At 44.5% G+C, this 13,329-nt stretch overlaps 1 protein-coding gene and 1 long non-coding RNA gene across 8 annotated transcripts; both read right to left on the minus strand.

Annotated features, from left to right (window-relative positions):
* Window positions 1-1,148: 1,148 nt before the first annotated feature.
* LOC119124561 lies at window positions 1,149-4,647 on the minus strand. The gene is made up of 2 exons (XR_005098296.1): window positions 4,549-4,647; window positions 1,149-1,184 (listed from the first exon to the last, which is right to left on the minus strand). It is a non-coding gene; the product is annotated as an uncharacterized LOC119124561 (long non-coding RNA).
* Window positions 4,648-5,505: 858 nt separating this feature from the next.
* zgc:162879 (ras and EF-hand domain-containing protein) lies at window positions 5,506-12,370 on the minus strand. Of its 7 annotated transcripts, none has more exons than XM_037254251.1 (17): window positions 12,128-12,263; window positions 11,961-12,056; window positions 10,770-10,860; window positions 10,533-10,628; window positions 9,602-9,679; window positions 9,419-9,534; window positions 9,261-9,329; window positions 8,556-8,628; window positions 8,387-8,457; window positions 7,821-8,016; window positions 7,645-7,740; window positions 7,003-7,141; window positions 6,815-6,896; window positions 6,209-6,323; window positions 6,025-6,138; window positions 5,863-5,939; window positions 5,506-5,786 (listed from the first exon to the last, which is right to left on the minus strand). In XM_037254251.1, exons 2-17 carry the CDS (start codon window positions 12,005-12,007, stop codon window positions 5,678-5,680), a joined length of 1,569 nt encoding a protein of 522 aa, XP_037110146.1. In that variant the 5' UTR covers window positions 12,008-12,056; window positions 12,128-12,263; the 3' UTR covers window positions 5,506-5,677. The 7 variants fall into 7 exon arrangements, with proteins under 7 accessions (XP_037110146.1, XP_037110147.1, XP_037110144.1 ...); XM_037254252.1 differs by having other exon boundaries at window positions 11,961-12,068; window positions 12,128-12,260; XM_037254249.1 differs by having other exon boundaries at window positions 7,821-8,007; window positions 8,411-8,457; window positions 11,961-12,369.
* Window positions 12,371-13,329: the final 959 nt, after the last annotated feature.

Here is a 13,329-nt window from a genome sequence, read left to right on the forward strand (position 1 = left end):
ATGTCACCTTTAGCACATTGCAAATGTCACCTTTAGCACATTGCAAATGTCACCTTTAGCACCTAGCCTCTTAGCACCTAGCCTCTTAGCACAATTACAGAGTATGACATCACAAAAAACAGTATGACATCACAAATGCAAAACATCTCACAAAGGAAATCACATCACCCCACGTGCTCTTAAAATAACTTGGCCAATGCATTTGTCTATTTGATCTGCAGCAAATCCAAATTATACCTAAGGATGGTGACAAATCTTAATATCATACTTAATAGGACATATTAAAGACTTGAGTAAATTAATTAATTTATTTGCTAATTGTCATTTTAATTATGATTTTGTATAAATACTAGGTATAAACAGAAAATATACTATACAAAATGGGCAGACTTTACTTGTTTGAAAAGGAGTGGGAAGTAAGACTTATTTCATTCATTTAAAGGGAAGAAGTAAGACTTATTTATCGGAAAGAATGGATTTGCTGGAATTCCAAATTTCCAAAATGAATGAATGAAGTCATTTCAATTATGATTTGGGATAAATACTAGGTGTGAACACAAAAACTACTGCACAAAATGGCCAGTTTACTTGTTTGAAAAGGACTGTGAAGAAGAGAGACTTATTTCATTTATTTAATGGGAAGAAGTCAGACTTATTTAATCTATTTTTGTTCCCAGGCAAAATTGGATTTGCTGCAATTGCAAATTTCAACAAAGCACAGTGCCAAATCTTGACTTGAGACCTGATAGGACGTATTAAACGCCTAGTTAAATTGATAGAAGTTGGTCGTATGAGCGAGTGGAGTAACATGAGATCTATTCTCAATTACAAATAGCACACACAACTTTGGATATTTTGAATGAATGAGTGAGTGAATGAATCTTATTTGTTCATTTAAATTATGACTGTATAAATACTAGGTATAAACAGAAAATCTCCTGCACAAAATGGCCAGTTTACTTGTTTGAAAAGGTGTGGGAACAAGTCATCTATCCAATTTAAGACAAATGTAGTTTGTAACCTCTAACAATGTGTTACTTTAGCTATTGTTGTCTGTGACTTTCCCATGAATAAAAAGGAAGGAAGGACTCACCGGAGACGTCTTCGCCAACGTGCAACTGTTGTACTTTGTATTTTTATCCTTCTTACAGTGGAAAACATACAGCCAAAGAACACCGTGGAACCTAAAGGAATGAAAGAAAACTTTATCATTTGGCCTCAACCAATATTCGCAGATACAACACAATGTGACGTGCGGGGTTAGGGTTAAAGATTGAGGGAGGGGCCCTCGTTTTAAACTACTTTTTTTGAAAAGGAGTGGGAACAAGCAAGACTTATTTAATTTATTTAATGGGAACAAGTAAGACTTATTTAGTTTATTTAATCTATTTTTGTTCCCAGGCAAAATTGGATTTGCTGCAATTGCAAATTTCAACAAAGTACGGTGCCAAAATCTTGACTTGGGACCTGATAGGACGTATTAAACTCATTTAATATGAAGAAGACTTATTTAGTTTATTTAATCTATTTTTGTTCCCTGGCAAAATTGGATGTATGGTGCCAAATCTTGACTTGAGACCTGATAGGATGTATTAAACGCTTAGTTAAATCGACAGAAGTTGGTAATAAGAGCGAGTGGAGTAACGGTGGTTGAATGGATGAATAAATGTTGAAAGTAATTTAAATTATGACTTTGTATAAATACTAGGTATTAACAGAACATCTACTGCGCAAAATGGGCAGAGTTTACTTGTTTGAGAAGGAGTGGCAAGAAGTAAGACTTATTTAATCTGTTTGTTCCCAGGCAAAATTGGATGTGCTGCAATTCCAAATTTCACCACATGATGGTGCCAAATTTTGACTTCAGCCCTGATAGGACATATTAAACACTTAGTTGAATTGATAGAAGTTGGTAATAAGACCGAGTGGAATAACATGAATGTTCGGAATTAGACAGTTTGAATATGCTTTTGAATACCTCAAAGGGGGATGAGTCTGCCTACAGGGACGAAGCGGTCCAGCTATCGGAGTGGTGTGGAGAGAACAATCTGCTCCTAAACACGGCTAAAACCCAAGAACTGGTCATTGATTTTAGGAGGAAAAATAAAACGGACATTCCACCACTTATCATCGACGGGGTCTGTGTGAAAAGGGTGTCCTCCTTCCGCTACCTGGGAGTCCACATCGAGGAGGACTTCACCTGGGGCGTGAACACCTCTGAGCTGCTTAAAAAGGCCCAGCAGAGACTCTACTTTTTAAGGGTGCTGAGGAGGCACAGCATTACACAGAGACTGCTGGTGTCCTTCTATCGCTGCTCCATAGAAAGCACTTTAACGTATATGTGTTTGGTACTCCAGCTGCACTGCTGCTCAGAGGAAAAAGCTCCAAGAGGTCATCAACACAGCACAGAAGATCATTGGCTGCCCTCTCCCTCTTTACGGTGTTGTGCTTGATTTGGTCCCCCCGTGAGATTTTGTTCCCCCAGCCGCGGGAGCGCGCACGCCTTATTTGGAAAGCGAAAAACCGATGTCGTACGGCGTCAGCACTACGTTGTTTTCAATAAAAACATGAAGACCTCACGTTTGCGTCAGTCAATTTTAATTTTCATAAAGGATTATTCTCATTTGATGTCTTTAAATTCATCCGCGTTGTGCCATTGAAGCGGGGTGCATTCAAAGACCAGTCGTACAGTCGGAACACTCATTCCCTTCACCAAAAAGCAACAATATAATTAAGTGATCTCTTTGCATAAACCTCGATGCAAAGAAACTCCTCTTTTTGGGTACAGGCTACAAGGAGTATATATTACAAATACTTAATTGTGATCATCATTCATCCATCCATCCATCCATTTTATTCCTCAGGTATTTTCAAAGCAAATTAATATTGTTGCATTTATTAATTTGCTTTAAAATGACAGCGCAATATAATTAAAAACTGACACTGTAGCAATGTCAAACATGTTCATTTAAGAAAAAGCCACACACGTTTTGTGATCAAATCTTTCAGAACGAGAATGATTTGAGTGAATTGATTTGAATGAATAATTGAGAAGAGATTTCAGTTCTGAAGGCTCCTTTTGTCCCAAGCAAAGTGACAGATGGTGGGGAGGGGGGATAAAAATTGTAAGGAACTCTATAAAAATGTCAAGCCGTGAGGATATGTCCCCCCCCCCTTTATTTTGAGAACGGTGAGTGCTGGACTGCAGCTGTTTTTTTTTTCTGTCTTCCTGGGGGTCTGTTCAGGTTGTGTGAAAATTTTGAACAGGTTCCCTCATTCCTAGGCCAAATTACAGGGCTGGAACAAATCCTCACAGCTGCCCCGTGAGGATATGTTCCCCCCCCCCCCCCTTATTTTGAGAACGGTGAGTGACGGTGAGTGAAAAAACGCTGGAGTCCAGCACTCACCGTTCTCAAAATAAGGGGGGGGGGGGGGGGGGGGGGAGAGACATATCCTCACCGGGCAGCTGTGAGGATGTGTCCCCCCCCCTGTAATTTGGCCTAGGAATGAGGGAACCTGTTCAAATTTTTCACACAACCTGAACAGACCCCCAGGAAGACAGAAAAAAAACATCTGGAGTACAGCACTCACCGTTCTCAAAATAAAGGGGGGGGGGGGGGGGGGGGGGGACATATCCTCACGGCTTGACATTTTTATAGAATTCCTGTTACAATTTTTATCCCCCCTCCCCACCATCTGTCACTTTGCTTGGGACAAAAGGAGCCTTCAGAACTGAAATCTCTTCTCAATTATTCATTCAAATCAATTCACTCAAATCATTCTCGTTATGAAAGATTTGATCACAAAACGTGTGTGGCTTTTTCTTAAATGAACACGTTTGACATTGCTATAGTGTCAGCTTTTAATTATATTGCGCTGTCATTTTAAAGCAAATTAATAAATGCAACAATATTAATTTGCTTTGAAAATACCTGAGGAATAAAATGGATGGATGGATGGATGAATGATGATCACAATTAAGTATTTGTAATATATACTCCTTGTAGCCTGTACCCAAAAAGAGGAGTTTCTTTGCATCGAGGTTTATGCAAAGAGCTCACTTAATTATATTGTTGCTTTTTGGTGAAGGGAATGAGTGTTCCGACTGTACGACTGGTCTTTGAATGCACCCCGCTTCAATGGCACAACGCGGATGAATTTAAAGACATCAAATAAGAATAATCCTTCATAAAAATTAAAATTGACTGACGCAAACGTGAGTTCATGTTTTTATTGAAAACAACGTAGTGCTGACGCCGTACGATGCCGTAAGACATCGGTTTTTCGCTTTCCAAATAAGGCGTGCGCGCTCCCGCGGCAGGGGGAACAAAATCTCACGGGGGAACCAAATCAAGCACAACAGCGGCACACAGTAAAAAAAATGTGGCTCTTAGTCTCTGACTGGTTGGCCACCCCTGAGCTAGGGTTAGCTACTCAGCTACACATTGCTATTACACAGTGAACGCTAGCTACATCGACAACTTTAGTCAAACTACACAAACGTAAATCTCTAAACGCAATGAGTTGTATTTACTGAGTTGTATTTACCGTGTACGCTCTAGACGGTCCAGTTGCAAGCAGAAAATAAAGATATTTCTGTTGATAATCGTCGTGTTTGTATCCGCTGTCGCGCTCACGGCAATCCGCGCCCACAGATTTGAATCTTGGCGGGATTTCCGCCTATTGAAGTCATACCCGCTTATCTGAAACGGTAAAGTTAAAAGTAGAGTTAAATAAAGTTTTCTTTTTTAATCAACGCAATAATTTACAAACGTTGACCAAGAATCGTCGAAATTCGGCGTCTGAGGCTGGAAGCAGACGCCGAGTTCGACGTCCCCCCGGTACACTCACTCGCTTTTCAGGGCTACACAAGACCTTCTTTTTAAAAACAATGAGTTGTATTTACCGTGTACGCTCTAGACGGTCCAGTTGCAAGCAGAAAATAAAAATATTTCGCTTGTTAGTCGTCGCTGTGTCTCGTTGCTCGGCATTGCCGCCTTCCTACAACCTGTTGCGAGCCACGCCCTCGGATTTGAATTTTGGCGGAAGTTCCGCCCATCGACGTCACGTCCGCGTCACTGGTTGTCCACCTCTTAAGCATGATGTTGCGGGTTCGACGTCATTTCCGTGTCACATGACCGAAATCAAACGTTTGCTGTGAGTCTATCACATAGCTGTGGAAGACCACATCTCAACTGGATTTGAATTTGGACTTTGACTGCAACATAACAGAAAACACCAACCGAAGCAGAATTTCGTGTCAATCTTCCCAGAAGATTTTAATAGAAAGAAAAACAAAAAAACACTTGTGTTTAAATAGATGTTATATTGTCTACATTAGGGTACAGTGTTTCATTCAACCTTACAAAGTGCTCAACAATTATCCCACTTGGCTTGTAAAACAATAGGGAAATATAGAATTGGTAAAAGTATTTACAAGCCAGTAAATATAAAAATATGCAGCATATCAACATACACAGATTATATACAATATATTGGTATTTGTACAAGTGTTTTTAGCATGCAATAGAGAAAACTTTATTTGGATTTAAGTGAGGTTAATATCCCATTTAAAAAAAAATTATGAGAATAAAATGACCTTCAGGAGCAAGAATTCTACATAAATACATAGTTCATTCCAAAAATTTCTGATGATTTGATCCCAAACGTGCATCTACTATAGGCGGCAGCATGTGCCAAAAGTCTTCTTGGCGTTTGTGGCCAAGAGGTCCACCGGAGACGTCTTGGGCATGGCTTTCACCGCTTTCACGTTCTTTTTCACTTCTCTTTGAAAGGAACAAACAATGGCAGCACAAAGTCAGTCATCCAAACGAGAGCCGAAGGAAAACAAATGAAAGCAACCTGGCCAGATGGAGCACCGCTTCCACCACGTTGGTTCCATCTTTCGCGCTGGTTTCGAAGAACAAGGCGCCGTACGCCTGCAACAGCACCAGATAGTCACGCTCAGACTGAACAAGCTCCAGAAAATGCAAATGAACACTGCAAGAATGCAATTGAACAAACCGTAGCCAACTTCTCTCCTTCCAGCGTGCTGACGCAGCGTTTGGCGGGCAACTGCTCCCTCATGTCCACCTTGTTGCCAATAATGCAAACCGGGACTTTGTCCTCCGCGGCATCCTGGACGAAGAGCAGAACACGCCAGTTAGGCGGGCCGTTTTGGTCGGCGGCAGCAACTACAAGTAGCTACCTGAATCTGATCCAGCCAGTCGCGGATGTTGAGGAAGCTGCTCTCAGAAGTCACGTCGTAGAAGAGAAGAACTCCGTTGGCTTTGCGGAAGTACGACCTAGCGATACTACGGAATCTGCCGCCAAACAAAAAAGCATTCGTTATCCATTGAGCAAATGAGTAAAGATGAGAAAAAGTATGAGAACAAAGTCAAAACAGGAGCAGGAAAATCTTTTTTCATGAGCAGAATATAAAGCTGCATTTTTATTTGTGCGCGAAAACGTCTTACAATGTTTTATGCTGACCAATGACAACTTCTCGACAAAATACACCTTTTAGAAAATGGTAGTATATTATATATTTATCGTTCGTTTAATTTTCTTAGTATAGTAGTCCAAAGTGGAGAGTCCTTTGTCATATGTTCATTTTTTGGAGCTCCCTCGAGTGGTATGCAAAAGAATCGCTGAAATAAATGCATACTATTGCAGCTTCAAGTTTGAAAAATCCACGGTTGTTGGGCAATATTTCAAGGTATCGGCCTCTTTTTCGCACAGCTGTACATTGGGTCCTTGCCCGCCCTGCATTTGCTTGTATTTGTTTCTTTTTGAATGCGAATGATTGCATCACCTTTCCTGTCCGGCCGTGTCCCATATCTGCAGGTTAGTCTTCTGTCCGTCCACCAGCATCTTCTTGATCTGGAAATCCACCCCTGACACAGCAAAAAAAAAAGCACAATTGGGCTTCACGTTAGGTCTGGTGTAGCGTACTGCAATGTAGCAAAGCGAGGGTCCGTTCGACTTCAATTGCCAACGTACCCAGCGTGGTCTGCATGTCCGCTCTGAACTGGTTGAGCGCCAGCCGCATCAGGAAGCTGGACTTGCCTGCTCCGGTGTCTCCCGCCAAGACCAGATGGTACATGGGCAAGGCGCCGTCAGGCTCGTCCGGGTCGGCCTTCTGAGCCAAACGTAGCACGAGGGTTAGCGCCGCGTGCTAGGTCGCAAGTCTCCAGAGCGCTTTGATCCCAGTATGGGAACCAACAAAGCCGCCTTGTCAAGGTCAACATACAGTAAGAAGAATAGCTCTCTTTTTCTTTTTTCTTTCATTTAAGAAAGATTTGTTCTGACGGCGTACCTAATAGAACTATATATATGGCTAATAGAAATATATTCTCGCAGGGACTATTTTTATTATTTTTTTCCACATTTAAATGAAATACATTTTTGAAATGCAATACTACAGCTTTTTTTTTTCTAAAGTGATTTGTTTTGGCTTTATTCTCATCATGACTGTGCTAAGATTCCAAAAAAGGAAAGTGTTTCTTTAAACTTCCTTCTTTAATCACTATTAATACATAGTCTATACTCTGGTGACCTTCTTGGAGATTGGATTTTCCTTTTCAATTACTTTGTTGTTGACTGAACATATTAATTTACTTTAGGGGGGCGAGTGGCGACTACCTCTTTGGCGAAGGCAGACAGCTGCTTTCGCATGGACGACATCGAACCGAAGCTCTGCGCCAAAGACAGCCCCGCCTCGGACTTGCCGTCCAACAGCTGCGACAAAGATGAACACATTGATGACAAGGCTACGTCTGAAGCGGCAACGCCTCGCCCCGCCTCGCCCCGTGTCTGACCTCGGGGTCGGAGTGGGCGCAAGAGTAGCTGCGGTGGATGGTCTCGGTGGAGCCTCGGCCGTCGTCCGTGTCCAAGTCCTGGTCCAGGTCGCTGGCTGAGCTCTCAGTGGTGTCCGGGGCCAGCGAGACGCCACTGTCCAGGTACTTGTCGGCCCACAGGGACACGTTGGACAGGGTGGACATGCTGGACTCTAAGCTGCCCCCCACCGCAAGCGCACAAATATTTCATGTACTTGCAAATATTTTTTCACTTTTCTAGTCCTACCTCCAACATACAGTAACTTTTTACTAGCTTTTGTGTTCTTTCACAAACAAAGAAAATGGCAGTGTTTTGTTCATATCTTAGCATCTCCAATTCTTCCATCATTTTGGGGTTTTTTTTAAGCGCAAACGTTCCATCACTTTTATGTCATCATCCTATCGTGTGGACACAATGGAAAAGCACCAAATAGTTTCCAGTCACTTTGCGAACGTTAACTTCCTACGAGTTCATATTAGCAGTCACTTCCTTAAAATCAGCGCAAATAGTTCCAAATACAGATGGTATTATTGAAATGCAGGCAGACCTGCGGTGTTTGAGGGTGCTCTGCCTGATGGGCTTGGTCCGCCGAGCAGTCGCTTCATTCTTGGCAGGGAGCTGCAAGAACAGAAGGAGACAAACAACAGGTCAACTCAGGTCAGGTCAGGCAACTTTGGCTCAGGGTTTTTGCGTCAAATGGACTCCGGCAGACTTGCCTTGCGTTTGGCTTCGGACGCCAACTCGGAGCGCAGGCTGGCGTTGCTGTCGGACAACTGCTTGTTCAAGTCCCTGCCAAGAAACGTCAGGTGATCCTTTCAACACCTCTTTTGGGGGACAATTTGTTTTTTTTATTTGAAAGGGACCCGGCAAAGAACACAGCCCTAACGACGGCTGGCAATTTCCCGTAACGTTTGACGTCATTTCCTGGTCTACTAGCGATGCTAATTTTTGCTCAAAAAAAAGGCCTGAATAAAGGTTAGTTTGATGCATGTTTCGCGACAACCGGAAAGCAGATTTGGACATTTGCACACAAACGAATAATTGAATACAAAAATCAAAGTAGAATAAAGTGACCCTAACAGAATAATTGGCTGCACTACGCCACATTGAGCATCCTGTCACAATGGCTATGAAAAATAGCATGAAGAACTAAACTTTTTTTTTTTTTTTCCCACCATATATTCCAAGTCATCCAGGTCGTGGTTGAGTCGAGGCAACGTGACACAAACGTTCAAAAACGACTTTGAATTCATTGGAAGAAAAAAAAAAGTAAAATTGAGCAAGAAGGACAAATGTGCTCTGTCACAAATGCTGTTTTGTTGGAAACCATTGGCTTGTGTTCAAAGAGCAGTAGCAGCAGCAGTATTAACCAGCAAGTCCTGCTCCTTGCTTTCTAGATGTGGCCTATCACAGACACTTACTGGAGAATCTGGACTTGACTTGCGTAAGACTCGTACTCGATCACCATCTTCTTTAATTCGTTTGTTTCTCTGCGGCCACAAACGCAAACGTGAGGACGTGAGAATCAAAAGGCAGTTTGGCGCTTCCGCTCGGCGGCGGTGCTGCTGCTGCTGCTGACCGTTGGTACTGAGCCCGTTGGTCGGCGTACATCTTCTTGAGCTCGTCCAGCTCGGAGCGCAGCGCACCCATGTCGCTCTGGGCCCGCAGCAGCGACGAGCGCAGCGTTTTGTTCTCCTGAGGAAACATGTGAGCTGAGTGATGGTGAGCGACCCCTAACCCCGCTCGCCCCAAATGAACTCACCTGGGAAAGTTGGCCCACGCGTCTGCTGACTTCCGGTTCCTCCTCGGAGGAGGGGGCCGAGCGAGACTCTGGTCGACTCTACGCACAAAAACACTTCAGAAGTCAACTCGGCTGCCGTGCCTGCCGCTCGTGGCTTATTTGCACACGCAGCAATGACTTTGTTAAGAAAAGCTTCAAATAGCTGAGGAGCGCGCTTCCAAAATCCATGCATCCATTTTCTATAGCGCTTGTCCCCACAGGGGTGCTGGAGCCTATCCCAGCAGTCATCGGGCAGGAGGCGGGGGACACCCCGAAATGGGTTACCAGCCAAATGCTGAATGGAAATCATTTCCTTCTACTTTGTAGTTGTTTGCCTGCACCACTCACTCACCCAGCCAATGAAAGATTGTGACGTCACCGTACGAACGTTTGAGGTGACACCTGATTCCGTGTTGGGCTCTGTCCTAGAACCTGTTTTTCCAGACACCGCCGTGCAAGAGAATCTAATTCAAAGGACTTGTTCGAACAAGAGATGCAGGAACTAAAAATAAAAGTCATCAAGTCCAAATTTAGATGGCAAAGGTTTGCCACTTCATTCCATGATGCAAGTTCCACACTATAGCCAACTTGGAGTGACGTGGCGAAAGAGCCAATCAGATTGGACCCATAAAGGAAAGAAAGACGCTGGCTTATTTGGGGGGGGGGGGGGCTCGGCACGCTTGGAATTTTGACTGCGTGAAAAGCAACTAAACCAGAACGCGACTTGTTTTCTTGCTGTCAGGTGCACGAGTTGAACGTAAACTCCCACAACAGTCTTGATTTTGCACAAGTGGCATACTTTTGCCACAGCTGCCTGTTGTGTTTCTCTTGTGGAGAATATCTATCTATATTATATTATACCAGAAGCTACTGGCCAGTCGGTCGGTCGGTCGGTCGTTGCGTTTTGGCCCACCTGTAACAGTCGCTCCGCCGTAGCTCGCAGGTCGGCAATCTGGTTCTCGTGTTTCCTCTGCACGTTGCGCAGGACTTCTTCCATTTTTTTGCGCTCCTTTGGGCACAAAAGCCAAGCGGTCAGAGAAAGTCAATCCGTCATCACCGGAGCCCCTTTGAAGAGGAAGCGAGCGAGCGCCAATCCCTTCTTACGGCTTTGGATGCGAGGCTGCTGTTTGGATTGAAACGCAGCCCTCACCTCAGCCCTGGCTCTTTCCTCCGTGCCCGCGAGTTGCTCCTGTGCGCCATCCTCGAGTTCCAACAGCCGGCTGCCGTTCATGTCCTCCGCTCTGCGTCCACACAAAGGAAAAGTCAAATGGGAAACGAGGCCGCTCCAGATATGCGGCCGGCTAAAGATAGACTTGCATCCGGATGCGAGGCGAGGACGAAACAGGTGCGGCGGCAGCCACGCGTGGCACCGCTTCCTTGAGTGAGGAATGTCACTTGACGCTTCACGTCACTTGACGCTCCAAAAATTCCCAGGGCTGAGCATGGAAAGTGGCTTTCGGCGGCCACGCGTCGCAGCACTTCCTTGAGCGAGGAATGTCGCTTGACGCTTTACGTCACGCTCTAAAAATTCCCAGGGCTGACCACGGAAAGTGGCTTTCTGCACTCGTCAGGTGCTTTGTACGCTCGTTCGATTCCAACAACTTTTTCCTGACGCTGAGCTGCCGAGTGTCAGCAAATGAAAACGATGACTTTTTCCCTCTTCTGACAAGCTGCCCTTCCTCTTTTAAATGGATCAGATGCTCAATTTGAAAAACGTTTGACTATCTAATTAGTTTCATGACACAAAAGCAAATCTATCCCTTAAGAATCACATTATGATTGGAAATGTGTATTTTTTAATGGAATAGAAAAAATACATCAATTAGTGATACTTTCTCAAAGGCAATTTTTACATTCCCAAGACCAAAAAAGAAAGATACATTTTTTGATGAATGATCCTATTTGACTTAATTGGTTCCCGGCCCATCTGCAACCATCACGAGGGGGGGGGGGGGGAGAAAGACATTCCACCTTTACGGCAGCATCTCTACCTTTATGCCTCTTCTTTGTGTCTTCACTGACGTGAAGATAGACTAATACTTTGAACTTTTGAGTGAGACTGTCGGAGCAAAGTATCCACTTGAAAAATGTTTACGGGCGGCTGTGGTCCGCCCGGCCGCAGCCCGCCCGGCCGAAGCCCGGCCAAAGCCAGGCCGCAGCCCGCCCGGCCGAAGCCCGGCCGCCGTTGTCGACGGAGCTGCAGAGTGCAGCACGACCGCCTGATGGCAGCGTTAGAAACGGAGAAGAACAGGCAAGCGTTCACACGGATTTGTATTTTTTGTATCCAATATTGCACGGTATGTATTCTTCTCCCGCATATGGTGCAATGAAGCGAGCTCACCTTTCCGACAGAGCACATTCCGCATCGAACCCGACCGCGAAGTCCATCCCCGGCGGCGAGGCCGTCACGCTCTGCGCCTGGAACACCTCGTGAAACCTGGACGCAAAGCTGCCGAAGTCGATGCAGCTTTCGTCGTCCGTGTCGAAGTTGCCAAACAACGTCTGCACCTCGGCGTCGGCCACGTTGAGCTCCCGGCACACCACCGTGAAGTCGTCCAACTCGATTTTCCCGGACTGGTTGACGTCACAGGCGCAGAAGAGTCTCTGCAGGTTGCTCTGCTCCATTTTCCACGCACAGCTTCAATACATCAAGCGGCGACTTGTCACATTTTGAAAAGCACGAGCACACAATTCACAAGTCACCCAGAAACCCAGGCACGCGGATCCGAACAAGTTTTCCGACTCGTTACTTCCGCCACCGCGCACAGCAAATAAATACATTCGATTTGCTCTTAATTTGGAAAATTTAGCAGTTTCATAACACATTGAAACTTTTAAGAAAGTATCGGTTTGATTTTTATTTGGAAAATAAAAATAAAGTGCCTTTTTATGCATTACAAAATAAGAATAAAAACAACAGTGAATTATGATACAAAAAAATACAATGAGGGAACAATGAAAGGTACAATGAACCCGTGTGTACTGTACTCTCGTTTTCATGCATACAACAGAAGAGCTTTGCATTGAACTAAACTGATTTAGTATCTTGTTAAGTCCCAATGATGGTCCCACACACATCTGGGTGTGGTGAAATTTGTCCTCTGCATTTAACCCATCCCCGTGTGATTTGTGATTGTGAGTAACGCTAGATCAGTGGTTCTTAACCTGGGTTCGATCGAACCCCAGGGGTTCGGTGAGTCGATCTCAGGGGTTCGGCAGAACCCCCGCCACGGAGGTCCGGACACACTTGAATTATTGTGTAAATTTGTGATGACACACACGGCCCGCTTGGCCATCACCGGCTGCAGATGATCATGCTACACTGCTTGGCCAATCAGCGCTGCGGGGAATTTAGTGCGTACTCAGTAGTCAACGTGTGACTGTTGTTGTCGTACGTCGTGTGATTTCTTTAATATTTTATCCATACTAACTATGTCGGGCAAAAGAAGAAAGTGGTCGGACGAATATGTAATACATGGATTCTCATGTATCACGGAACGTGATGGGAGTGCGCGTCCTATCTGCATGATTTGCAACGCCAAGTTGAGCAACTCTAGTCTTGCACCGGCAAAACTAAAGGAACACTTCTTGAAGCTGCATGGAGACGGGGAATACAAGAACACAACACTTGCTGAATTCAGGCTGAAGAGAGCCAGATTCGATGAAAGGGCCACTCTGCCTGCTCTTGGATTTGTACCTGTTAACAAACC

The sequence above is a fragment of the Syngnathus acus genome, chromosome 6, assembly GCF_901709675.1.
Source record: "Syngnathus acus chromosome 6, fSynAcu1.2, whole genome shotgun sequence".
NCBI classification, from domain to species: domain Eukaryota; kingdom Metazoa; phylum Chordata; class Actinopteri; order Syngnathiformes; family Syngnathidae; genus Syngnathus; species Syngnathus acus.

Coding starts and splice junctions, on each gene's coding strand:
- zgc:162879 (XM_037254248.1), bottom strand. CDS start 12,244: ATGGAGCAGAGCAACCTGCAGAGACTCTTCTGCGCCTGTGACGTCAAC. Junction 7,741..7,820: donor GCGCCCACTCCGACCCCGAG/GTCAGACACGGG, acceptor TCTTTGTCGCAG/CTGTTGGACGGCAAGTCCGA. Junction 6,324..6,814: donor GACACGGCCGGACAGGAAAG/GTGATGCAATCA, acceptor GTTTGGCGGCAG/ATTCCGTAGTATCGCTAGGT.